We start from the raw sequence: 24,552 nt of genomic DNA on the forward strand, positions 1-24,552 counted from the left end.
GAGGTGCTGGGCAGCAAGGCATTACGTGCGCACCCAGCTGTAGCTGATGCCCGGCAGCTTTGTTTTGCCGTGCAAGCGCGCTCCAGGCTGGCAACTGACTTGATCACAGGCGTTGCTTTGCATACAGTGCTCGAAAAAGATTTGTTTGGTTGCTGTCTCCCAGCAGATTTTCAGCAGTGAGCGCAAGGGCGGCGATGGAATCTGTCGATTATTTTTCCCCGGTGTTCATCAGCAGGGCGCCCATTCTCTATTGCTGTCCATGTAAAAAGCATCCTTTGTTCCCCTTTTTCACACAGTTATATTTCTTTGTTCCACTATCTTGTTTGGGAATGCAGGCTGAGGAGCAAATTCGGCGCACAACGCGGGCAATTCGGCGGCTTTATACCCGGGAGAAGCAGTGGCTCGGGTCGCGCTCCAGCGAACAGCTCGCTTTGCTGACACAGGAGGGCGAGCTGCAGCTGAGCGAGCAGCTGCACTATGGCGAAGTAGCATTCCTCGTGCTGGGCCTCAAGCCATGCGTCATCCTCGACTATGCGGGCGACCGCACGCAGCTGGCCGACTACATCACGTCAGTCATCCAGCCGTCGTTGCGCGAGCTGAACGAGGTGGGCCGGCAGAGCAAGCACTTGCCGATCACCAACACGAGTGGAGAGTACCCGCGCCAGTTCAACCTGGTGTGCAGGCGGATTGACGGCGAGCTGGCGAGTCCCGAGGTTCCTAATTGGACGGGCGCATATGCGCTGTATGATGCGGCGTGGGAGGAGTCAGAGGTGTGGACGAAGGAGCACCTGCTGAACCCCGAGACCAAGTTTGTCAGCGAGAACGAGCTGGCCAAGGGCCTGGACTACCCTGGCTCTCTACCGAATTCCGTGCAGGATGCGCGGTCGATTGTGCCTGTATCATACTTGGGTCGCATGAAGTAAGTAGCATTGCACGGAGTGGGGACGGAGGGAGGGGCAATTTAGCAGTCCTGAGAGAAAGACATTCATGTGCATGCTGCGGCTATGTTGCATAATCTGCATACACCGGCATCCATACATCAGCGTGTTTCCGTCCCCCGTTTCAGGAAACACCACACTTACATCCAGTCTGCGGGATTGTCTGCTTATCGATTTGCCAAACCGTGTGTGGTGTAGGAGCGAGAGTGGCGAGTGGATGTGTGACCGGTGGGAGTGTCTGACATCGTTCATTGCACTGCACCACCAGCTGCCGCAGGTTGCGCACCACCGGATGCGGTACCAGGCGATCCGAATGTTCGACATTGAGATGCATGTAAACATAGACACCGAGTTTGTCAACGAGTTCCAGATGTAGAAAACAGCATGGGTGTAGTCGTTGTTTGGTTATTTCCAAGAAAGACTTGCGTTATCAAACAAGGCATAGCGAAGCAGCTGGAGAGCTGGGCCGCTGATGACAAATGCTTGTCCGAATATTGGCCATAGCCATGTTCTCAGTGTGCACGGCCCACGGCCGTGATGCTGACGCTGTCCAGAACCGCAGCTGGCTAAGCGCAGTCACTGCCCGCCATTGCTGCGGCCCAGCCGCCTTGGTACATGGTCTGATTGCAGGCATTCTGTGGGCACCAGCGATTTGCAGAAAGCCAGGCCAGGGCTTGTTTTTATGCGCTGTGCCAGTGCACACAAAAAATTTTCCCTCGCTCTTTCAGCTTAGCTGCCTCAATTTTCAAATACTATTACTCTCAAAATGGGTAAAATTTTCCAACCCAGCAACAAAATTCAGCTGACCAACGTGTCGGTAGTACGCCTGCGCAAGGGCGGCAAGCGATTCGAGGTGGCATGCTACAAGAACAAGGCCTCGGAATGGCGCAACGGCGTTGAGAAGGACATCGACGAGGTGCTTCAGATTCACCAGGTGTACATGAACGTGTCCAAGGGCCAGGTGGCCAAGACCGAGGAGCTGAAAAAGTGCTTCAAGACCGAGGACGTCGACGAGGTGATCCGCGAGATCCTGCAAAAGGGTGAGCAGCAGGTGTCTGACAAGGAGCGGCACCACCAGCTCGACAACATGCTGCGAGACATCGCCACCATCGTTGCCGAGAAGTGCATAAACCCGACCACGCAGCGGCCATATACTGTCACCATGATCGAGAAGGCCATGGGCGATCTGCACTACTCGGTGAACCCGAACCGCAGCGCCAAGCAGCAGGCGCTGGATGTCATCAAGCAGATCCAGCAGCAGAACATTATGCCAATTTCCAGGGCCCGGATGCGCATCCGGGTGACAATGCCGAGCAAGGAGGCAAAGCGGATCAAGGACAAGCTGTCGCCGCTGGTCGCCGAGACCGAGGAGGAGGACATTAGCGAGGAGTATGAGCTGATTGCGCTGATCGACCCTGGCCAGTTTCGCGCTATCTCGGATCTGCTGCAGGCGGAATGCAAGGGCCGCGGCGAGGTCGAGGTTCTGAGTCTCCGGGACACGAACGACGAGGATAGCACGTTCATGTAGGTTCTATACAGCTTGGTGAAATTAATCCATATATTCAACACCCATCATCTACTCGTCACTGTCGTCACTGTCGCTGACTAATGAGGCGTCGTGCGCGCCGCGCAGCTTCTCGATCCACTGCTCTTTGACCTTGGCCTCGTGCGCCAGCAGTTCTCCATCGTCATCTTCGTCTCTGTATCCAAAGTACCTCGCATCGACCCGCTTCATCAGGTCGCCCCTCTGATTCCGCCTGGCCTTGCCTGAGTCCTGTTGTTGCTCAAACAGCTCCCGCACACCAGGCAGCTCCTTTGCCCGTCCAAAGTACTTGTATCCACGGTTTCCAGGCACCTCCCGCCCCTGGTGGTCGATCATCTTTGGGCCAATCTTTCTGTAGTCTGGGCCACCCAGCTCCATGACGCGGTTCTCCCAGTGGATTTTGGCGCGCAGCAGTTTGTTGATCCCGTCGTTGAGGTCGCGTATCTGCGATTCGGGGAGAGACGAGTCGTGGATGCGGGAGACGTCGCGCGAGATCTCGCGGATCACGTCGCGCCGCCATTTCTCGGCCTCGTCAAGCGTGTTGGCAAGCGAGGCGAGATGTGGCCGCCGCTCCTTGGGCTTGTGGATGCCCAGCTCGATGGACTGCGCTTCGCGGAAGCGGTAGAGCATCGACTGCGCCTTTTCCTGGTTGCGGGCCATGGCTGGTGTGAGTGTGACAAGGGAGTGAAGGGGCTATGTGGAAATGGCTTGCGATGATGGCACCCGAACTTTTGCTCCATGGCGTGCTCGACTGCGCCATGCATCACGTGTTTATGGTTTCCAACCAAAAAGTCATTCCTTGGGTGGCTGTGACGTCGCGAACAGCCATTTGCTCCGTTTTTACAAAGGCATATTCTGCACCAAGTGGGCCAGTAAATTGCAGCGCCTTTTTCAACCGTCCTTTTCCTCATTCTCTGTTCTACAATCTTGCACGGCAGCTTGCTGACTGCATTTATATTTTGCACAAAGCACTATTACTTTATCAGCCTTATCTGCCTTCACGATGGTTCAGCTGCTGGTCCGCTCGCCGTCCGTCAACACCCCTGACAACTTTCAAATCAGTATCGGCACAGAGATGCACATTGCCGAGGTGAAGCGGGAAATTGAGCGCCAGCACCCGTCTGCCCCGCAGGCGCGTGACATGCGGGTTATATGGAAAGGCCGGATTCTGAACGACGACTATCCAGTGATGAAAGATATACCAGTGCAACGACGACGAGGCGGAGGAGGTGCCAGAGCCACAGACTGTGCACTTTGTGCTGAACACGCCAATAAGCGGCATACCGAAGCAGCCCACCACACATGGAGCGAAGCAGGCAGAGGGACAGAAAATGGGGGCGCCGGCGGCGGCTGATTTAGCCAAGGATGATGGCGTGCCTGCAGACAGCGCGTCTATTGTGCCGCTGGGCAACCAATTCCAGTATGTGCTGGTTAATGGCGTGCCATATCTGATGGAGCTGACGCCTGTGGGGCTCGATGCGCCAGCTGCCAGACTGGACGATCCCGACGATGACACGCCGATTGCACAGCTTATGGCACGCACGGCTACCACGCTGTCGCAGTACGAGCAGGTCCAGCGGCTAATGGCCCAGACGCAGGCGATTGTGGACCGGGCGAATGCGAGGCAGGACGCAGGCATGAACAACCCGGATGTCCGGCCAGCCGACCACCACGGCGTGCCGCTTGACGTGTTTCGCAGCATAAACTTCAGTGCAATCTGGAACGCCGCCTGGCTCCTGCTGAGAATGGCGCTGCTGGTTGCGGTGTTTGCACACGATGCGAGCTGGGAGCGGCTGATTCTGCTTGGCGCACTGGTGCTTGGATTCATAGTTCTGCAGAGCCGCGGCGTGCGTGAGGGCTTTGCTAGGCTCAACAACGCTAATGGGGAGCGGGACAACGGCACTGAAGGGCAGCCGAGGGTGTATTCTGTGTGGGAGAAGATCAAGGCGCTGGCAATTGCCCTGCTCACGTCACTGGTGCCGTCGGAGCCGTTCCAGGGGCCTCTGGCCGAAGAGTAGACCACAGTGTGTTTTTTCTGTAGCTTTAGATAGTATTTTAAACGGATATCCAGCATATATTCCACATCGCGCGTGTGCCAGAGCTGCCTGGTTGAGTCTGTAGGCACGGGTGTCGACTTTAAGGAGCAGGGTGGGATTTGCACTGGCAACTGGCCGGTCGGAATCGCGGCCACACGCGCATCCCCGAGTAGCCCGCTTTCGCAGTCCTATAAAATTGTGTCCGATCACAAGCCAGCCAGGAACCTTCAAGGGCGCTGTTCGTCGGAGACCTACTTCTCCTCTACTGCCAGCCAAATCAGCCTATTTTCTTGCTATGTCTTCCTACACCTTTGAGACCCTCCTCGTGGACATTTCCGCTAGCGGCGTCGCACACGTCGAGATCAACCGGCCCAAAAACCTCAATGCCTTCAGCCACCAGACGTGGCAGGATATCGGGCGGTGCTTCGCGCAGTTCAAATCCGACGGCAACGTGCGGTGCATCGTGCTCAGTGCAGCTGGCCGCATGTTCACCGCCGGCCTTGATCTCAAGGATGCCATGAAGCGTGCAGCCGAGCGCCAAAAGGAGGACGGCAGCCGCGATGTTGCCCGCAAGGGCTACTACCAGCGCCTGTATCTGCTTGAGTTCCAGGACGCACTGACGCAGGTCGAGACATGTGACAAGCCGGTCATTTCTGTTGTCCATGGCGCATGCATTGGCATTGGCGTGGACCTGAACGTCGCATGTGATATTCGCATTGCCTCCGAGGACGCCTACTACTGCGTCAAAGAGGTCGACATTGGTATGGCAGCAGACATCGGTACGCTGCAGCGCCTGCCCAAGGTCGTCGGCAACGACAGCTGGGTGCGCGACATCTGCTACACTGCTCGCAATGTTCCGGCCAAGGAGGCGCAGGCCTTTGGTCTGGTCAGCAATGTATACAAAACTAAGGACGAGTCGATGAAGGCCGCGTTTGAGCTCGCTGAGACCATTGCCAGCAAGTCGCCGGTTGCCGTTGTTAGCACCAAGCACCTGCTCAACTACTCGCGCGACCACACGGTTCAAGAGGGGCTTGAGTACACCGCGTTGTGGAACGCATTGGCGCACAACTCGAAGGACATGGGCGTCGCAATGATGGCCAGCCTGCAGAAGCAGAAGGCGACGTTCCCCAAGCTTTAGGTAGTTTTTAGCAGGTACTAATAAATGGCCCGTGCGCATTCCCGAATTGACAGTCATGGTCCGCCTGTGCATGAAGCCAGGAGATCAGCTGTGGCATGGGCTCCAGCTACCCGGTGAAGAAAAACTGTTGCCCACCCAGCCAGAGCTCGAAATGAAAGGAGGCTCTATGCTCCGTAGGCGGAGCCAAAACGCTCCGTGCCCATCGTGACTATCCCGCGCATGCAGCTGGGATCTGAAGATCCATAAAATGGCATGTGCACGGACAGCAGACATTGCTTCGAACAATTCTCTCTTTACTTCCCGTCTGACTATAAACGCCCCTCCCGCCACCCGCTTTCTAATTCCTCTTACCACCAAGCAACAGCAACATCATCATCACGCTCAATCAGCCATGCCGCCGTACAACTTTTCTACTCTCACCGTCGAGATCAGCCCCGCTGGCGTTGCGCACGTTCAGCTGAACCGGCCAAAGGCGCTCAATGCCTTCAGCAACCAGATGTGGGAGGACATCCACGCGTGCTTCTCGCAAATGAAGACTGACAGCGACGTGCGCTGCGCTGTTGTCTCCGGCTCCGGGCGGATCTTCACCGCCGGTCTTGATCTCAAGGATGCAGTCCAAAATCCAACGTTCTCCGGTAAGCACGACGAGTCAGCCGATGTCGCGCGCAAGGGGTACTACCACCGGTTCCATATCCACCACTGGCAAGACTGTCTCTCGGCGATGGAGCGGTGCGATAAGCCAGTTATTGCCGCGGTTCATAACGCCTGCTTTGGCGCGGGCGTTGACTTCATCACCGGATGCGATATCCGCCTGGCGACCGAGGACGCATACTTTTGCGTCAAAGAGGTTGATATTGGCATGGCTGCAGATGTCGGCACGCTGCAGCGCCTGCCCAAGGTCGTCGGCAACGACAGCTGGGTGCGCGAGGTATGCTATACGGCGCGCCAAGTACCGGCCAAGGAGGCACTAGCTGTCGGACTTATCAGCGGTGTGTACAAAACCAAGGAGGAGATGGTCAAGGCTGCGCTGGTGATGGCTGAGACTATCGCCAGCAAGTCGCCGGTTGCTGTTGTCAGCACCAAACACCTGCTGAATCATGCCCGTGATCACACAGTCCAAGAGGGGCTTGAGTACACCGCGCTGTGGAACGCATTGGCGCACAACTCGAAAGACATGGGTGTCGCGATGATGGCCAGCCTGCAGAAGCAGAAGGCGACGTTCCCCAAGCTATGAGCATTTAGGATATAGTGCCAATATACCAGTTATAGTAGGAGCCAGCCGCTGGTATACGAATGCGAGGAGTGGAGAGTCTCAGTTGAGCGCAATCCCGCATTACCCGACAAACCTCCGTGGTGGCACCTATCAAAAAGTAACAGAGAGGAGCCAGCTCATTTGCCCGCAATGCTACACGCATGAGCCGGGTCACCTGAAGGTATTTCGGACATTGGGGGAGGGTTGTTCACAAGAATGCAGCGAGTTAGAAATGGTGCGAGAAATTGGCCGAGACTAGTTGTGATAAGCAATGGCACTAGGCTGGAGCCGGTACGTTCTCCCCCAACAAGTATCTGGATCCAGTGCATCTGAGCACATGTGCATCATGTGCGTGCTTGGGCGCATATATGTTCCAGTGTTGGCCCAGTCCCCAAAAATGTAGACTCAGAGGGTGGGCGACAACAAGAAACCACCCCCTCGTGGACAAGGGGCAATTCAGGATGTACAATTCAGGTATTGGGAAACGTAGGAATGCTGTGACCTACGTCATCCCGGTTGAGAACAGGATTTGGTATGAAATGTGCAATACAGATGACAGCCTGGAAAACTAACTGCTGTTGACCTCGCTCCTCGTGCTCATTCCCATGCATCTATTGGTATTCATGATAAGGCGCGATTGAGCTTCGCCGTATCTATCTTAACCAAGTCCACTCTTGTGGGATGCTACCTAACAAATACACCGATAGCCAATAGCTAGTGCATTTGCGCTTCTCAGTGTAATCCACTAGTGACCGCTGTGTTATCGTAGGCCCATCCTATTGGCGTGGATGTGCCGAGATAGCGATGTGGAAGCATCATTGTCGTCATTATCAGTGCTGGATGCCAATCAAGCTGGATACTATCAAGTGCGATACCAGGCTTTTACTGCCACATGTTGTGGGCCGATATTTGGGAAAGGGCACATGGTGAATTGACAGGCGCTCTACGTCAAGGCAGATATGGACAATACACGCACGGTCCGGGTATTTACTGAATTCCTAAAAGCAACAACTGACTGACCATTATTTCTTGCTTTAATTGTGTCATCCTGGGCTTGGCAGAAAAGGCCGGATCCAGCGTTGTTTGTGAGGAAAAGGGGAATGGTATTCACTGATACATACAAGTTGTGCTCGGGTTAGCGGCTCTCCTGGCTCTGCAGTACTGGTTTGGGAGCTTGAAACCAGCCAGGGGGCCAGAACCCGATCCGCAGGTACCTGAAGTGGCAGGCAACCGGGTGCATGCTGATGCTCGGGTGTTGCATTGTCAGCTGCAAAGATTGGTAGCGTCTGGGCAGGCGGTGGGTAAATTTGGGGAAGAGGGATGTGGACCAGCATACAGCCGTTTCCAATTAAGAAGCGTGCTTCAGTGCACCAGCACTCATCCAACAGCAGAAAGCTGAGAGCACGAAGATTCAGTGGTGGCAAGTGCTCTAGCTAGAATCGCATCTGCTGCCAGTGAGATTCTGAGTAGTGGTTTAGAGAGCAGTAGCGAGGGATCCAAATGTTTTTTTACTGGCTTGGGTCGTCTGAGACCAGAGGCATTGCAGCGCCATATCGTGCGAGAGAAGAAGAATGCCATTGTGCCGTGTGTCTGCCAGGAATGCTTTTTGTTCCTGGTATTCTGCGCTGCAAACGTTCGCCAGAAGTAGATGCACTTGGTGGGGAATTCTGCTCCGCCCCGAAGCGAGCAGGGTACGCGCCATTGCGCTGTGATGTGCGTACAGGAAGCAGCTGGTGGATCCTGAGCTAACGGATGGAGCAGCGCCGAGCGTCTCTTGCTCTGGTTGGGGGTGGGAGAGGCGGTTCGGCTGGTGCCGATCCCGGAAATAGTAGAGGCTGATTCTATTGTCACGCGGGCTCGTGTGGGAATGAGATCCAGGCAGGTTCACTAGTGAGGTGATTCTCGCTGCAAAGGGCCAGTTCCGGCATTCAACGAGCAAATCGGGATGCGTGGTACAGACCGCCTCTACCGAACGACTCGCAGGATTGCGAGGGAGAAGAGGAGGGAGGAGCATCTGGACTGATATCACCTTTTTCCCAAAGAAACACAGGGCCGATGCACGCCGGCTGCAGCTGGAACTCCGTGCACTGTCCAAGCAAGGCAGGGAGAGAGAAAAGGCGAGCCCGCCAGCTGGTCCAATGCATGGAAAAAGTAAAGAGGCAGACGGCGGGCCGGATGGTGTAGCAGGTCGGAGTGGGCCAATCTGTGGGTTCTGCCTGGTCGTATGTTTTGTGACCCGGTTTGGGGGACGCACAGATTGCTGCATTGGTGGCAAACCATGCACCGCCCGATACCACATGAGCAGCCCTCCCCGGGGCACAGATGGAGGGGCATCCGCTTGGTCTACGAGCGCCTATTGTGCGGAATGGGCGGGCAGAGGAGGTGCCTGTGCGCATTCACAGCAGCCGTGTGGACTGATATAAAAGCCAGGGCGTCTGGAGCGGGGAGGGTGGCAGCTGTGTTTTTCTTTTCTTTATACTCATAACCAACTCCTGCTCCCCCTGGCGACGAATAGCACCCTTTTATCCTCTTCGTACATATTATTCCCCTCTTCTGACCATGACTGCTGTCGACTACAAGATTGCAGGCGCTACGCCTGAGCAGCAAGAGGCCGTGGACATGCTGGTCAAGCAGTTCCTGCTGACTGACTCGCGTCTGGGCGAGATCATCAAGGAGTTCCGGCGGCGGATGGAGGACGGGCTGGCACACGACGGGCGCGTGGTGCGGATGTTCCCAAGCTATGTGACCCGCCGCCCGACAGGCAGCGAGGCCGGGTCGTACTATGCGATCGACCTTGGCGGCACGAACCTGCGTGTGCTGAAGGTGACTCTTGACGGCGCGGGTGGTGTGACGACCGAGCACCAAAAGTTCTCGCTGACGGAGGAGGCCAAGACGAAGACGCTGTTTGACTTCATTGCGCAGAGCATCGAGACGTTCCTGGACGACCGCAACCTGCGGCCGACGGGCCAGGACGAGCCCATCTCGATGGGCTTCACGTTCTCGTACCCGGTGCAGCAGACATCGATCAACAGCGGCATACTGTCGCAGTGGACCAAGGGGCTGAATGTGCCTGGATGCGTCGGCCGCGACGTGGTGCGGCTGCTGCAGGATGCGCTGCTGCGCCTGGGCCTGCGCGTGAAGATCTCGGCGCTGGTCAACGACACGGTGGGCACGCTGCTGTCGGCCGCGTACAAGAACCCGGCGGCGCAGATGGGCATTATCTTTGGCACGGGCACCAACGCTGCATACTACGAGAACATCGACAATATCGGCAAGTGGAATGGCCCGCGGCCCGAGTCGGGCGAGATGGTGGTGAACATGGAGTGGGGAGCCTTTGACAGCAACGATTTCGCCTTCCTGCCGTTCACGCAGCACGACATCAAGCTGGACCGCAAGTCGATCAACCCGCGCAAGCAGGCGTACGAGAAGATGATCTCGGGCATGTACCTGGGCGAGATCGCGCGCAACGTGATACTGTGGCTGGCCGACCAGCGCCTGATGTTCGGCGGGTGTTCGTCCGAGGTGCTCAACGCCATGTGGTCGATCGACACGTCGTACCTGTCAAATGCGCTGGAGGACACGTCCGAGGACCTCGACGAGATCAAGTGCATCATCGAGAAGACCCTGAGCATCGCCGAGACAACGCTGGTCGACCGCAAGATCTTCCGCCTGATCGCCGCGCTGGTGGGCGAGCGTGCTGCGCGCCTCAGTGCCATCGGCGTGGTTGCCACGCTGGGCAAGCGCCCGGAACTGCTCAAGAAGGCCGTGCATATTGGCATTGATGGCTCGATGTACGAGTTCTGGCCCAACTTTGACAAGATGCTGAGCGACACTGTCTCGCACTTCCTGGCGCCCGAGCAGTTCGCAAACGTCAGCTTTGGCCTGGCCAAGGACGGCTCTGGTGTCGGAGCTGCGATCATTGCTATGCTTGCCTCCCAGGAGTAAACCTACTAATTTTCTTTTTCAAACATCATATTTTTCCTCTGTAAGTTTCAAATGAACTCGATCCAAAAAAAAATTGCCAAAACGGCTGGCATATCCCATTTTAAGGCGACATTCGGGCCTGGCATCAGTGGAAAGGGGCCAATTTTTTGCAGCACAGACGAACGACCCCAGCTTTCTCCTGCATACCCACATCCCAACCATATCCTCCAAAACAGGGAACTGAAAAGATGGCCGACAATACTGCGCTCCTGACGTCGGGTGCCAAGATCTACTCGAAGAAGCGCAAGGCCAAGAAGGAGCAAGTCGAAGAGGTGACATTTGACCCGAAGGCGCGGCGGACATTCCTGACCGGCTTCCACAAGCGCAAGCAGGAGCGACGCGAGCGCGCCATAACTTTGGCCAAGGAGAAGGAGCGCGAGGAGCGGCGCGAGATGCGGCGCGAGAAGCGCGACCAGGAGCGCCAGACGATTGCGCAGAAGATCCGCGAAAGCAAGATCTTCTACGGCGTGCCGCTCTCGGAAGACGAAGAGGATGAGGGCGAGGACGAGGACGAGGAGGTTGCGGTGCTGACGGGCGAGGACTCAGTCACCACGGTTACGGTTACCAAGGACTTTGACCCGACCAATATTGACGACGAGAGCCTGGGGCTGAAGAAAATGACGCCTAATGAGCTCGCCGTGGATCTGAAGCGCAAGGCGGAGCAGGCGGATGCGTCGGAGAGCGAGGAGGAGGCGCCCAAGAAGAAGGCGAAGAAGAAGACAAAAAAGTTCCGCTACGAGACGCACGCGAAGCGCCGCGACCGGAACTCCAAGACGGCAGCGGCCAAGTCCAAGGTTGCTGCGCGGCATGCTGCCAGCGGCAAGAAATCGAAGAAATAAGAGGGCAATCTGTATTTGGTATATTTGCAAGTATAGAAAAAATTCAATGTTTTTGTTTACTCGGCAGCGGCGGCAGGCGGGCAGAGCGACGGGTCGGCGGCCTGGCCAATGCCCTCGGTGACGGAGCTGCTGGTTTCGCTGCGGTGGATGGAGGAGCCGTGGATGCCCAGGCTGGTGGTCTCAGCCTGCAGGAGCATGCGGTCCAGGGTCTCCTTCACGGGCTCCGGCTTGAACTTGAACAGGTCGTTGTCAAGCGGCTCGCCCTTGGGGTTAACCTGCGCCAGCCCCTCCTCGATCAGCAGACGGCAGTAGATCTCGAAGGCGCGCAGGTCCTGCTTCTTTGCCAGCTCGCAGAACTTGAGCTTCGCCTCGTCGATGCTCACGAGCTTGACGTTCTTGCCGCACTCGTTGTCGGTGACAACCTTGATCAGCTCGCGCATACGTGTGGTCGAGCCGGCATAGCGGACCGTCCGGTTCAGCATTTCCTGCGGGCGCCGGACAACCTCAGCAATCACACGAATGACGTCCTGCTGGCATGTGCAGCTCATTGGCGTGCCGCCGCGACCCACCAGCGTGGCCGACCGGCGCGAGAGCTTCAGGCCGAGCATGCGCGGATCCAGGTAGTCCAGCGCCAAGCCGGTGTAGATCGCCGTATGTGCAATCATGCCCTGCTTTTCGCGCAGATACATCAGCACATCGCGCTTCGCCGCCAGTGGCCCGTCGAACGGCAGCCACGACGACGTGCAGTATTCGACGCCAAACTCGGACGGTATAAACCACTTGACCCCGGCCTGGATGGCTCCGTCAATCATCGCGAACTGGCTCGGCACTGCGGCAAACCCGATAGCGCTGACTACCACGTCAATGTCGCAGAAGGCTGAGGCGAAGGCCGAGGAGCTGGCGTCGGCGTACGTGGAGACCTGGGCGCCCAGGGATTGCAGCTCGCGCAGCCGCATCTCCTTGTCCTGAGGAGTCGGCGGTTTTGCGTGTCACTGCGCGGACACATGCAAAGGCCTTGGAGTGCAACAGCGCCTTGAGAATGCTGCCGCCGTAGCCGCCGGTGCCGACCACGGCAATGCGCAAGTAGCCGGCGCTGTCTGCGGATGTCATTGTAGTAGCAGTCATGGTAATAGGTAGATATGAATACAATGTAGTGAAAAGTGGTACGTGCGGCGGTTATCAGAAAGTGGGGAACAAAGTGAAGGAAGAAAGGTCACGGAGCCTGGTTGCCCGTCCGGGCACTTAAATCGTATGCTTTTGGGGGGCAAGAGCGAAAAATAGCCCTCGGGTGCCTCTGCATGGGTAAGTAAAAAGTGTGGGCATTATTTTTTTTGGCGCTAGTGGAGTCTTGCACAAAAAAGTGAAATAGCCCGAAGCATGCGAATCACGCTACAACCCTGATGGGTGCAGATGGTAGTGCTCCCGGCTCTCTTGGCGGACCGTCCCACCAGCCAGTTGGTCGCACACAGTATAGGGAAATCCGTTCTGGACGCGCCCACCCGTTCCGCAAGGAAAGTACAGCCGGCATCGCACCCCAGTGCTGCTCCCGCCCCTGGTGCCACACACGCAATGCTCGGGTTTCCTGCCATGTGGGCTGACAGGCAACCACACAGGGGAAAAACCTGACCACCATATCTCCGTATCTAGATTGGCAGCGCGGAATCCTGCAACCACACACACATCCAGTTTCATTTCGGCTGTGCACCCTGCGCTGTTGGATCCTGGCTGGGATATGCCATCGCACGGGTGCTACCGGGTGGTGGCGGCGGAGCGCCGGCTGTTGTCGGCTTGGGCGCGTCAGCTCGGGGGCCCTTGGGTCGGGCGCGCCCCCACGCAACCCTGATCGACTTGCCCCCGATCACGCACCCGCCGATCACCGCCTGCGCAGCAGCCTCGGCGCCTGCACGCGTCTTGAAGTTGACAAAGGCACAGCCCTTGGCAGGCACCACGTTGACGCTCTTGACCTCGCCGTACGCATAGAAATACCCCTTGATGTCATCAGCCGAGGTCTCAGCGGTAAGGCCGACCAGGAACAGCGACGCAATGCTTTTGTCGTCGGGCGGCGCCAGGCCATCGACCTTTGCGGAGCTGCGCGCCAGCATGCGCTTGGCCACGGGATCGTTGGTGCCATGGTACCGGTCGATGATGTTCTGCTTGGCCAGCTCGCCGTCGGCCTTGGGCAGCTCGTGCCGGTACGGGCACTCGTTGCCGCGCGTGCACGTGCCCTTGGCGAAAAACGAGCACAGGTGCGGCTTGTTGCGCTCGTAGTACGGCCCGCGTCGCGCCATGCGCTTCAGCATCTCGCGGCCGGCCGGGTTTGCCCGCCCGGAAAAGTCCAACGGTGTGTCTGTGCGCGCCTGGTTCTCCATGTAGTGCCGGCGGTTGATGTCGTCGCGCGGCGCCGCATCCTCAAGGCCCAGCGCCGAGTCGCGCACCTGCACCGGCAGCCCGTGCTCCAGGTCCAGAATGCATGTCTGGCAGACATTCTTCAGCTTGGCACACGACTGGCAGATCTCAGTCTTCTTGTACCGCATCCCGCGGCCCGGCAGCCACCGGAAGACTGTGAACGGCTTGGCGCATACCTTGCACTCCTTGCCGAACCGCTCCTTCGTCATCCGCACGTACGGGTTCTCGCCCAGACACGTCTCGCACAGAATCGGAAACTCGGAATCCTCCCACGTCTGCAGCGATTCGTTCTTCGACATAATAATTGTTGAAAATATACGGATTGGAAGTCAAGAGAGCCGCTGGACCGATGTTGTGCTCACGCAGCTAAAAAAGAAAAAATGGCACGCATTGGCCAATCAGAAAATCAACCGATCAGGGTATGTGGGCTCTCGCTGCGGAGACATTTCCACATATGGAGCACGTGAGTCGACTTGCCATGTAGCCTGCCGACGGTGCCGGAGGAGGGGGTGCAGGCGCCACCGGGTGTCTGGGATATTTAGTGATCCCCTGTGCCATCTGCATCTCTACTCGCTAGTTTTCCCTTCATACCCAAACCCCAATACCATGGCCAAAGTAATCACCACCAGGGACCGTCTGAGCTACTATCTCTGCAGCAACTGCACAGCCTCCTTCGCCAACACCAGGCTCCTATACACGCACCAATGCACCTCGCATAGCCGCTACATAGTGACATTCGGCCCCGATCGCGCAATTGAATTCAATGACATAACCGGCGCCGGTGTGCGGTGCTTCTGCGGCCAGGTATTCGACGACGGCCGGCTCTTTACACACGCTCAGCGGTGCGACTTCTGCCTAGCCAAGGCCGACGAGCCCTTTGCCAGCATCAACGACTGGGATGACAGGGAATCCGACAAGGAAGTGGCAGCGACCAGCCATACCACATTTGCCGATAACTTTGAGGTTATCGATGATGACGGATTTGACTTGGCGGATGTGACCATGACGGATCAACCAACCCTGCTCAACCAGCTGCCGCACGCCACGCAGAGGGTCAATTCTGCCACCAGCGCGATTATGCCAGAGGTATCGAGTGCCGTGATGCGCCTGCTGGAGGACCCTGCACTGCATATGCAGGAGGAGCAGGACACAGCCATGCATCCGAAGCTGCAGAGCACTCAGGACAGCGGGATCATCGAGCCTCTGGCGCTGAAGGGCGTAGGACTGGTTGTTTACGAGCCACTGGGTCTGCTTATCTGCAAGTCCTGCCATGCAACCGTTCCACCTCAGACGCTGAAGGCGCACCTGCACCAGTATCACTCGAAGCTCCAATGTAAGTGAAAAATACCCGCCGCATCCGCCTGTGCTGTTGCTCACCAATCCCTCAGCCTTCCCTGTGTAGTCTCTGAGTTCTTCAGCGCAACCGACGGGTCCGCAAAGGTGTGCGTATATGGCATGCAGGCGGTAACCCACGCCTGCAACTTTGTAAAGGAAAACAAGGCCCTCATCAAGCCCTTCGAGGCTGTCAGGGACGCCATCTTGCGCCTCCCCAAGCCCACACACCCCGTGCCGCTGCTCCCTGTGCTCAGCCGCCGCGGCTTCTCCTGCAAGGCCTGCGGCCATGTGTACATCAAGCGCGCACTCCTCACCAAGCATCTGCCCGATTGCCCCCTATTGGGGAATATCGAAAAGAGCCTCTTGGACTCTGCCAACCCTTCCAAGTACCTGCTAAGCCACGGGCGCGTGCAGCGCATCTGGTGGCATGGTCGCGACACCCTCTACATAGTTACACCCAGCCCAACCACCACGCCAGATGGCTCCGACTCCGATGCAATATACCCGGACCAGATCGGCCACCCAGAGGGCCTGCCCATGAATAGCGATGCCAGCGATTCCTGCACCAGCGATCCGGAAACCAAGGACCGTGGGCCGAGCCTGGTCAACCCGCAGATTGTGCCGCGCAAGGCGGCATCGCTGCGTACCCGTTCGCAGCTTCCAGAGCCGATGACATTGCGTAACCCATTGCTGGCGGCGGCACGCACACCTGCCATGTCGCTGCAGAAGGCACTGGTGACTGCCACGGAGCTCTTCGACTCCTATGTGCTGGGCGGCCTGCCAGTGCATGATCTGACGCTAGCCATAGCCGCCGGGCTGGCTGACAATCCGCGGTGCCAGGACCCTGGGTATTCGTTCCTGAGCGATCCACGCAACAAACTCGATCGCTACAAACACACCCTACAGCAGCACCTGGCCACCTCCCAGTTCCTGTCGCCTACCGACTACCAGCTGCTGCATCCGCAGAGCGCCGAGGCCCTGGTCGCCCGCTTTCAGCTCCGCCAATGGCTGGCATTCACCGCGCAGTTCGTAGATATTCTTTTGCTGTGCCTACAGCTGACCGGTATCACCGCCACATGCGGTGTCTCTACCGAGGATATCCGCTTTTGCAATGCCGAGTACGCCACGCGCAACCTGTTTGCTTCTCTGGGCACGCTGATGGTCGTCAACAATGATGTCACCACCGGCTATCTCTCGGCACCCTTCTACCTGCCCGCTCCCCTGGCCAGCCTTGTCGTCCAGTACCTGGCCATGGTGCGGCCGATGGAACTCAAGGCGATAGTGGTCCTGCATAAGCGCAGGAACCCGGACTTTTATGCTGACGCAATGACTGCGTACTCGTCATTCCTGTTTGTTCGTGAAGGACGCCAGATCATAGTTGACTCGTACTAAATTATCTTACAAGAGAGTGATAGTCTTGCACATAGCCGTCGGTCTCCTATTATTGCTGTGATCAGAAATAACGCAGAATTTGTGATCCTGCCTTCAATTCTTCTCCCTCTTGGGAGCTGGATGCTAAAATTCGCCGATTGCTTCCTGGTCCCTTGTCCTGTTTTTGTTTCCTGCCACCCTTGCATTTCATCAATTCCAACAGGCTTTTTCTCCCTCTTCTTCCACTCACTGTACACTTCTGATTCCATTCAATACTGCCACTTCCTTGCAAAGCCGACCTGACACTGCACAAAGAACAGAGATACACCTTATAATGAAAGCCCACGATCCCTTGCAGCCCAGCAGCGGTAGCCAGGTAACTGCTCTGGTCGGTGGCTGCACCTTGGCATTCAGCACACGGCGCGGATACCAGATCCAGTGCTATTGTATGAAGCTCCTCGATCCAAAGTACATAGCGAGCCATGCACCTGCCTGCTTCTACTGTCTGGTGGAAGTAGCACGCCTGGCGAATCCCACTTGCCCATTGTCGACAATTAGCGATGATTCTGAGGAAGGGGGCCAGGTCATGGGTTATGCGCCACCAATGGGTCTGGGATCCAGCTTGCATACTGTGGGCGGCGCGGGCGACATGATATTGGATGAGTGCTATGCCTTGAAGGCCGTCAATCTGGCCATATACTTGCCATTGGGCGTTCTGGTATGCACTAGATGTCGCGAGACTGTGTGCCCTGAGAACATCTATAATCATATCAAGGAGAAACATCCGTACCGGGGCCTGTGTAAGTAGGCAAGCTTGAGGGGAGCCTAGGAGGCACCATGGATGCCGGGACTAGTTCTTACCAGTGTGCTGGATTTCGTAGGTTCTGACCATTGTCCCCAGCATACACGTTATTCTTATGCAATGTAGCTTCTGGAGTCAGGCAATACGCGCCGGAGAAGGGGGCACTGGCTATTGCCTACCTGTTTCTGAACAGCAGGGCGATCTTTCCGCCAGAGAAGTTGCGGGAAAGGGTGCGCAAGATGCCAGTCCCAACCCTCCCAATCCCGCATATCAAGACCCTTGGCGCTTGCTGCCAATGTCTAGCCTGTGGAGAGGTGATCTTCCCGCACACTGCTAGCCATGACCATCTACAGGCTTGCTCCAAGACTGTACACGCACAACTTTCTAAATCACCTGGAACCACTCCTCGGCAGCCCACGCTGGCGCACTATAGCGCAGCACAGCGCATCAATATCACCGCCGACGAGCACATGTATATGATTGTCAGCAAGTCAATAGCAAAGGAATCTGCAGTGCAGCTGGCCAATTCTACTAATGACCTGAATATTGCATTGACAGCTGCACTAGATGCGATACAGCCCCGCAAAGAACCTGAGCATGTCGCATCACGCTTGCTGTCGGACATTGAGCCGTCGAGTGAATTCAGCACATCTACGCTAGTCCCCCACCAGACCCCACCGCAAGTAGCACCATCCCTGTCCGCTGCAACACCTCACCGGACTCCAGCAACCAGTGCCCAGCATATTTTTGAAATTCCACGCAACCTAATAGTTCCTGTAGACGAGCAGCTGCCGATCGAGCAGGCCGTAGCCAATGCACAACGCATCCTGCACGAGGAGCTACTGCGCGGCCTGTCCGTGCAGCACACGGGCTTCACACTCACGCAGCGCATTCTCGACGACACGTACTGCGTCGATCCCGGCTACTCGTTTATCGATGACCGACGCAACGGCTTCCAGGACCACTCGACTGTTTTGTACACGCACCTGGAAGCGACCGGGTATTTTACTGCAAACACACTTACCACAGCCAGAGATTGGCTGGGGTTCGCCGGCGCTTTCATCGACGAGCTGCACAATAGCATACGTGGCATCTCCACATCAGTGATCCCCGACATGGCGCTTGCGAACTTGCGCATCCGCAATGCCAACGGCATTAAGCGCAACTTGTTTTACTCTATGCAGTCTGCTGAGCTGAGATTCTGTGGAACCGGCGGTGTACATCTGCCGTCAGTGTATTTGCCGCCGCCACTGACCAATCTGCTGCTTGTCTATCTAGTGTTTGTACGTCCGGTGGAGCGTCGTATGGCACTGGAGCTGACAAACGGTGCTGGCGGCTCCAGGGAGGGTGACTCGCAGGCGGCATTTGAGGCATATTTATTTGTCAGAGATTCTCGACGCACCCTTATCATTCCATGATATACTTGTGAAGCATAATATATTTCTAGCATTTGATTCTCTGTATATAGCTGTCACAAATGAATAGCGACACTTGAAACCTATGTTGAAATCATGTTACATATATGGCAATTGAAAACCAAGGAGTATATCAGTTTCTAGCGAAATATAGCACAACAGCGAAAACACAGATTGATAGATCAATATACAATCAAGGATATTGGCTATGTGCATGCTCAAAATGACTCCATGTATTTTCACGATGTCGGTTTAAACTTTAGCAAAGATATCCCTAGTAATCAGCAACCGGATCATGACCAAGAACACAACCGCTACTGCAAAAAGTGCGCCAGTGTAAATTATCAGAGAACTGAAATCTGCTCCATGTCCATACTTGTCTAGCAGTCGGCCAGCGACAGGCGAGCTGATAAGCTGTCCAGCGAAGAATGACACAAATAGTAACCCTAGAATACTTGGCAGACGCTGGAGGCCATATAGACTTGCAGCAGCGACGGGAAATACTGTGACTAGACTGCCGCTGGACATTCCAAAAACGAATGCCTCAATAATGAGCACCGCCGTATTCTTGAAGGGCAACCAGAGGACGAATATTCCGAGAGACGATACCAGCGAGCAAATAGCGAGTGTACTGATAGGACCTATATATGCTGCCAGGATACCAGAGAGCAGACGTCCAAAGAACCCGCCAACATTCATCAGTGCCGAGATATTGGCATCCCATGAAATGTCTTTATGCAGCACGACGACTGCATAGTTTGGCATGAATGCGAATGGAATGAAAAATCCTGCACCGCCTGTGATCCCAAACAGAAGCAGTAGGATAAACTTGGGGTCACGTAAGAGTGTATGTTCGATAAACCTCTTGCGTGGCGGTGCTTCAATCCGTCGCTTCATCGGCAGCGTTGCACTACTGCACATGGCAATCTGTATCAGGCCTGAAATGCGCAGCGCCCACCGGTATCCGTGGCTCTTGATGATGGCCCGCATGGCAAACGACTGCCATATCCCGCCTACTGCACTTCCACTGATGGCAATGCCCACTGCTATAGGCTTGTACTTTACCATCCACTGGGAAGGAAGGGTCATTGCGACAGTGAACATAGCAGAGAATCCAATACCAGTTATAATTCCCTGCGTGGCGATAAGCGATGCTGGCGAGGTACAGCCTGAAGCAATTAGTAACCCAGCGCCAGAAAAGAGCGTGCCAATTATGCCCACTATGCGAATATCGATGCGCTCCATCATCGGGCCAAAGATGATTCCACAGAAAAAAGTAAGGCCAATTTGCATGGTACCTATCCATGCCAGCGTCGATGATGGGGTACCAGGAAACTCTTTTGTGAGATATTCATCCATGTACACACCAAATGATGCAGCTGTGCCAACAGAAGCCATTGTATAAACGAATGAACCAGCAATAACCAGCCATCCATGAGCGGTATCGGATTCTGGAGTAGAGTCGCCAGCTGGGTGGTCAACTGATACGATGCACTTGTCCGCTTGTGCAATACTTGCTAGCGTGGTGTTATTAGTATTGGTACTGGCTTGCATTAGTACGAAACAGGATATTGAAAACTGGACATAGAGAAGAGATAATAAGCATATCTGGCCTGAAGCCAGTGCCTTTTTGTTGAAGTACTCTTCCGAAGTACTATTCCGTTGGCATTAGTTCATGGGAGTATTACCATGGACAACAATGTCTGTGGCATGGGAAATGCTGGCATTATGCCGCTATTGTGAGGGGCAGAGGGTAGTGAGAAGGGTTTGGGTAGCGTCAGATTCCTGTACTTGTCACACTTCAGGCTATAACACTGGATAACTTTTGCTGAGCAATAATTCAGCATGTACTCCAATATGAAGGTCAGCGGCAAAGGTGCTCAGCCCAGCCAAATTAATAGTGTACCAATGTTTTCGGTCTTCCATATGTGAGAGGTTTGAGAGCGCAAAACAATAGGGGGCCAGAGTCCGGAGAACACCAGGACGGTATATATAGGGATGATAGTCATGAACTCTATGTAAAGAGAGTATTGTCTGTAACTGTATAAAGACTTATCAACGATAAAAGTATTGCACTGTTTTCATTACCACCAAGCAGGCGTTCTCTGGTAGAATCCAAGATCCAATTACTGCGAGCTACATAGCGTTTCTTTCCGCTAGTATCATTTTCCATATGCATCATTTCCTTTAGGCTGTGCCAGAGGGATCGTATAAGCCCTTAACACCCACGCCCACCCTTTCCTGTTTCTTTAGCTTTTCATACTAGAAATACTCTGCTCGCGATGCGAGCTCGGCTACTAGTCAGCATGGGTTGACACATCGATAAGGGCATCACGGCGAACCGGTCATTTGAACGTGTCGGATGGTTGTTGGTGCAATGTCGATCATGGACATCTCCTGTCTTGATGGCCTGCTCTGCGTAGGCGCTTCAGCGCTGGCTCGCTGCTGCTAGCAGCAGAATCGCCTGCTGCTGCACGCCTCTTGCGCGACCTCTTTGTTTCAGGGGTGGTGCCAGAAGCATCGGCAACAATGGCCGTAAAGCGACGGAACCGTTCAGGAATACTGCCTGAATCACAGAGTGACTGAAAAATGAGCCTGAAGTTTAGAACTGCTGCGAGATCGCGATTCAAGAGCCGAGACGAATAGGCTCGCCTGTATTATGCCATGGCCCGCTTACATGACTCGCTTGTACAGCGGAGAAGGCCATGGCACTTCACAGTTGGGTTCTTCGATCTCTGGTAGGGCCGCGGGTTGGGAACATGCCGGAATGTCTGCAGTGACTTATCGCAGCAGAACGGGCACACCGACGATGTCCGGAATTCGTCGATCAGATAGACTTCAAAGCCATGGTGCTTGAACTTATCGCGCCATCCCTTGCCACGAATCGGCGCATAGTGTCGGGCCATCGGCGCACTCCAATTGCCCATGATCAGCACTGGATCTGGACCGAACTTGCTCCGGAGTTTCGCGGCAAGCCTGTGGTCTGCACGGGCCTGGTTCATGAATGAATCAAGGCGCAGCTTGCGGTGAAGCAGGTACACCTTGGGACTGGTACTGACACCCGGATAGTCCTTACAGCGCCTCTGGTGCTGCTTGTTTGACTTCGTGGGCTGCTGCTCTAGTAGCCTTCACGCTGTCATCGTGTTGGCATAAAATGGTGCTAGGACACACCGCACAGATGCACGGGCAGCAACGTAGGCACGGAATTTTGCTGGGCTAAGGGTCCGGCAGCAGTGCTTGGAAAGCTCTGCCTCTGCTCTGCGGACAGCATCTTCTGGGACTTGATCCTTTGTAGCCTGACGAATCCTGTCGTAGTGGCGCAGCTTGAGCTCCTTATTGCGCTGCTGCCATGTGTAGCGGTAGAGCATTTTTCACACTCCTTCCCATTGCTGCTATTTTCATGCGTCATATATAGTAAATCGCCCCGACCTGGATCGATGAATACACAGCGGCCTTTCAGATTCTGCAGCTCTGGCTGTGGGATCTGGTGGATATAGCAACAGTCAGCTATAGTATTGCCTCCCGCAGCATCGCCTCCTGCACCATCAGCATCTACTGCACCATCAGCCTTGAATATCTTGTCTTGCAACAAAATGCATATCGTTACACCATCTGTTGTCGCCATTCCGTGGAATTTTCTATCACCATGCACCTTAAATGGCTTTGATGTTAGATCTGCGACCCAGCCCCACACATCCCACACAGGTTGTGTGATCCCTTGGACCGGGTCATGTGCACAGACTGGGGGTGCTGGTGCATATGCATTGTTAAGTGCTGCAACAGTGTCTGCTGCTGCTGCCGATGCAGCAGCAAGTGAATCAGCCGCTACTGCTGCAGTTGCTGCAGTGGCCTCTGTTGCATCCGATGGCATCTTCGCTGCTTCGCGTGCAGCCTTCTTGGCCAATTTTTCGCCCCTTTCTGCTGCTTTCCTTGCCTCTGTTGCTGCCCTCTTTGCTGCGTTGATCTTGGTAACCTCCTCACATGTTTTCGAAACAAACACCTGCTTGATTATTTGCTTGTCCAAACGCATATGGCCTGGGATCCATAATGTCCGCAGAGGCAAGCATTGGGGAGGAGACTTGCCAAGCTGCTCATTCTCGATAAGCTGGCATAGACGAATGTATGCAAGCAGATGCTTAAGTGGATTTACCTTGGCATCATAGTATCGGCTGTCTTTAGCGAATCTGTACTTGGCATCATAGGCATTAAGGACTGGTGCCAGCTTGTTGTAGATTGCAAGCATCGGTGGGGTGAGCACACTGAGATCAGGGTGCCTAGAGGCAACTGCCTGGCGGAGCTTCTGTGCAGGTGTATAAATACACACTTGACATGCATTATTGAACTCAGCCTTGGACACATTGCCCATTGTACTGTGCAGTGTGTTTTTGCGGCTGCGAATATCAATCAATTTGGCCAGAATCCGCTGTAGGCAAGTGCCATAGTGCAACACAATGTTGTTCTTGTATGCTGTCATCAGCTCGGTATCCATGTATGTTGCTACTTGATTCATTTCATGTACACCATGTAGCTCGATATCGCCATTATGCAATAGATAATCATAAATATGATATCTAATTACATCACTGAAATCTGCGCTCGACAGTTCTGACCTGTCCTTCCGGTTAATGAAATCCTCAGCAGACATGGCTGTCTTTGCCTTCAGGTTGCGATAAATGAATAAATAAATAGAACGAAAAAAACTCCTTTTTCATAAATATTGTAGGGTCAAAGCCATCATTGTCAGCTAGTTGATGGAGTAATATCCATCGTGCAAGCATGTATGTATGCTCTTTGATGATATTGACGCTGTGTACAAATTGCTCTAGGTGGGGCAACATAGAATCACAGAAGCCAATACCACCAAGTGATGTCTTTATGACAGTAGTGCTGCGGGTAATATTCATTTGAGAAATTCAATAGGCAAGTAAGAAGAGAAATGATGCTGTTCAGTTTTGCTTTATTGCATATGCATAGCATTAAGAACTTTTTATTAAAAATGATCGGGCTTGCATGGTTCTTGGGGCCCTTAGCACTGATACAGTCTCTTGAATCAGTCTATATAGACTGGGTCCATTGTGGCCCAAATACTACTGCTTACGCATGTTCATAAGACAAATTAATTTATAAAATAAACCTACAAATATTGTATGGCCACTAGAAGAGCTATATGGCCTTATTCAATAGATGCTCATAAATAAATATCCTGAGTGTTGCGCAGCTGGTGATGACCACCATGATGATGCCATGGAAATTATCAGACCGACCGACAATGAGAGCAGCTCTTGCGCTGAACCAATGGAGATATCTAGTGGAGACCTGTGACCACTACAATACCAGCCTGTCACCCTGGTTTCACCGATGAGGTCAGATGCCGCACAAGATCAAAAGGAGTTTACAGAGCAAGTCACTCAAACCCGTGTTGAAGCTTAAGAGTTTTTTAACTAATTAAATAATTTCTAGCGGACAGTCGGACACTTTTTGGACTATAAAATC

General features: G+C 54.7%; 13 protein-coding genes across 13 annotated transcripts; 9 read left to right on the forward strand and 4 right to left on the reverse strand.

Moving 5' to 3' along the window:
* Positions 1–329: 329 nt before the first annotated feature.
* On the forward strand, positions 330–923 carry DL89DRAFT_259598 (uncharacterized protein; the record flags this gene model as incomplete). Its single annotated transcript, XM_040885705.1, has 1 exon — positions 330–923. One exon carries the CDS (start codon positions 330–332, stop codon positions 921–923), a length of 594 nt encoding a protein of 197 aa, XP_040740983.1.
* Positions 924–1,420: 497 nt separating this feature from the next.
* DL89DRAFT_51515 (Shwachman-Bodian-diamond syndrome protein) lies at positions 1,421–2,490 on the forward strand. Its single transcript, XM_040891754.1, has one exon. The coding sequence runs from the start codon at positions 1,705–1,707 to the stop codon at positions 2,464–2,466; it is 762 nt and encodes a 253-aa protein (XP_040740984.1). The 5' UTR covers positions 1,421–1,704; the 3' UTR covers positions 2,467–2,490.
* Positions 2,491–3,325, reverse strand: DL89DRAFT_51495 (Isy1-like splicing factor). The gene has a single exon (XM_040891753.1). It carries the CDS (start codon positions 3,139–3,141, stop codon positions 2,515–2,517), a length of 627 nt encoding a protein of 208 aa, XP_040740985.1. The 5' UTR covers positions 3,142–3,325; the 3' UTR covers positions 2,491–2,514.
* Positions 3,326–3,535: 210 nt separating this feature from the next.
* DL89DRAFT_269499 (uncharacterized protein) lies at positions 3,536–4,807 on the forward strand. Its single transcript, XM_040888327.1, is given in 2 exon segments — positions 3,536–3,667; positions 3,687–4,807. The coding sequence occupies 2 exon segments, from the start codon at positions 3,557–3,559 to the stop codon at positions 4,497–4,499; spliced, it is 924 nt and encodes a 307-aa protein (XP_040740986.1). The 5' UTR covers positions 3,536–3,556; the 3' UTR covers positions 4,500–4,807.
* A 5-nt stretch (positions 4,808–4,812) lies between these two features.
* DL89DRAFT_324460 (ClpP/crotonase) lies at positions 4,813–5,699 on the forward strand (the record flags this gene model as incomplete). The annotated part of the gene is made up of 1 exon (XM_040891454.1): positions 4,813–5,699. One exon carries the CDS (start codon positions 4,813–4,815, stop codon positions 5,653–5,655), a length of 843 nt encoding a protein of 280 aa, XP_040740987.1. The 3' UTR covers positions 5,656–5,699.
* A 268-nt stretch (positions 5,700–5,967) lies between these two features.
* DL89DRAFT_237609 (ClpP/crotonase) lies at positions 5,968–6,928 on the forward strand. Its single transcript, XM_040884980.1, has one exon. It carries the CDS (start codon positions 6,047–6,049, stop codon positions 6,887–6,889), a length of 843 nt encoding a protein of 280 aa, XP_040740988.1. The 5' UTR covers positions 5,968–6,046; the 3' UTR covers positions 6,890–6,928.
* A 2,457-nt stretch (positions 6,929–9,385) lies between these two features.
* Positions 9,386–10,901, forward strand: DL89DRAFT_248762 (uncharacterized protein). Its single transcript, XM_040885150.1, has one exon. It carries the CDS (start codon positions 9,467–9,469, stop codon positions 10,850–10,852), a length of 1,386 nt encoding a protein of 461 aa, XP_040740989.1. The 5' UTR covers positions 9,386–9,466; the 3' UTR covers positions 10,853–10,901.
* Positions 10,902–10,948: 47 nt separating this feature from the next.
* On the forward strand, positions 10,949–11,730 carry DL89DRAFT_285739 (uncharacterized protein; the record flags this gene model as incomplete). Its single annotated transcript, XM_040889835.1, has 1 exon — positions 10,949–11,730. Exon 1 carries the CDS (start codon positions 11,080–11,082, stop codon positions 11,728–11,730), a length of 651 nt encoding a protein of 216 aa, XP_040740990.1. The 5' UTR covers positions 10,949–11,079.
* A 497-nt stretch (positions 11,731–12,227) lies between these two features.
* DL89DRAFT_214116 (uncharacterized protein) lies at positions 12,228–12,683 on the reverse strand (the record flags this gene model as incomplete). Its single annotated transcript, XM_040884260.1, has 1 exon — positions 12,228–12,683. A coding segment is annotated over one exon (456 nt), but the record flags the coding sequence as incomplete, so codon positions are not given.
* A 704-nt stretch (positions 12,684–13,387) lies between these two features.
* On the reverse strand, positions 13,388–14,473 carry DL89DRAFT_51538 (Pre-mRNA-splicing factor RBM22). The gene has a single exon (XM_040891755.1). It carries the CDS (start codon positions 14,433–14,435, stop codon positions 13,419–13,421), a length of 1,017 nt encoding a protein of 338 aa, XP_040740992.1. The 5' UTR covers positions 14,436–14,473; the 3' UTR covers positions 13,388–13,418.
* Positions 14,474–14,742: 269 nt separating this feature from the next.
* Positions 14,743–16,863, forward strand: DL89DRAFT_294867 (uncharacterized protein; the record flags this gene model as incomplete). The annotated part of the gene is made up of 2 exons (XM_040890566.1): positions 14,743–15,469; positions 15,539–16,863. 2 exons carry the CDS (start codon positions 14,743–14,745, stop codon positions 16,861–16,863), a joined length of 2,052 nt encoding a protein of 683 aa, XP_040740993.1.
* A 25-nt stretch (positions 16,864–16,888) lies between these two features.
* DL89DRAFT_51570 (uncharacterized protein) lies at positions 16,889–19,088 on the forward strand. Its single transcript, XM_040891757.1, has 2 exons — positions 16,889–17,642; positions 17,771–19,088. The coding sequence occupies exons 1-2, from the start codon at positions 17,177–17,179 to the stop codon at positions 19,060–19,062; spliced, it is 1,758 nt and encodes a 585-aa protein (XP_040740994.1). The 5' UTR covers positions 16,889–17,176; the 3' UTR covers positions 19,063–19,088.
* A 182-nt stretch (positions 19,089–19,270) lies between these two features.
* On the reverse strand, positions 19,271–20,678 carry DL89DRAFT_269502 (MFS general substrate transporter). Its single transcript, XM_040888328.1, has one exon. It carries the CDS (start codon positions 20,611–20,613, stop codon positions 19,312–19,314), a length of 1,302 nt encoding a protein of 433 aa, XP_040740995.1. The 5' UTR covers positions 20,614–20,678; the 3' UTR covers positions 19,271–19,311.
* Positions 20,679–24,552: the final 3,874 nt, after the last annotated feature.

The sequence above is a fragment of the Linderina pennispora genome (genome assembly GCF_002104995.1).
Source record: "Linderina pennispora strain ATCC 12442 chromosome Unknown DL89scaffold_13, whole genome shotgun sequence".
Classification (NCBI taxonomy): domain Eukaryota; kingdom Fungi; phylum Kickxellomycota; class Kickxellomycetes; order Kickxellales; family Kickxellaceae; genus Linderina; species Linderina pennispora.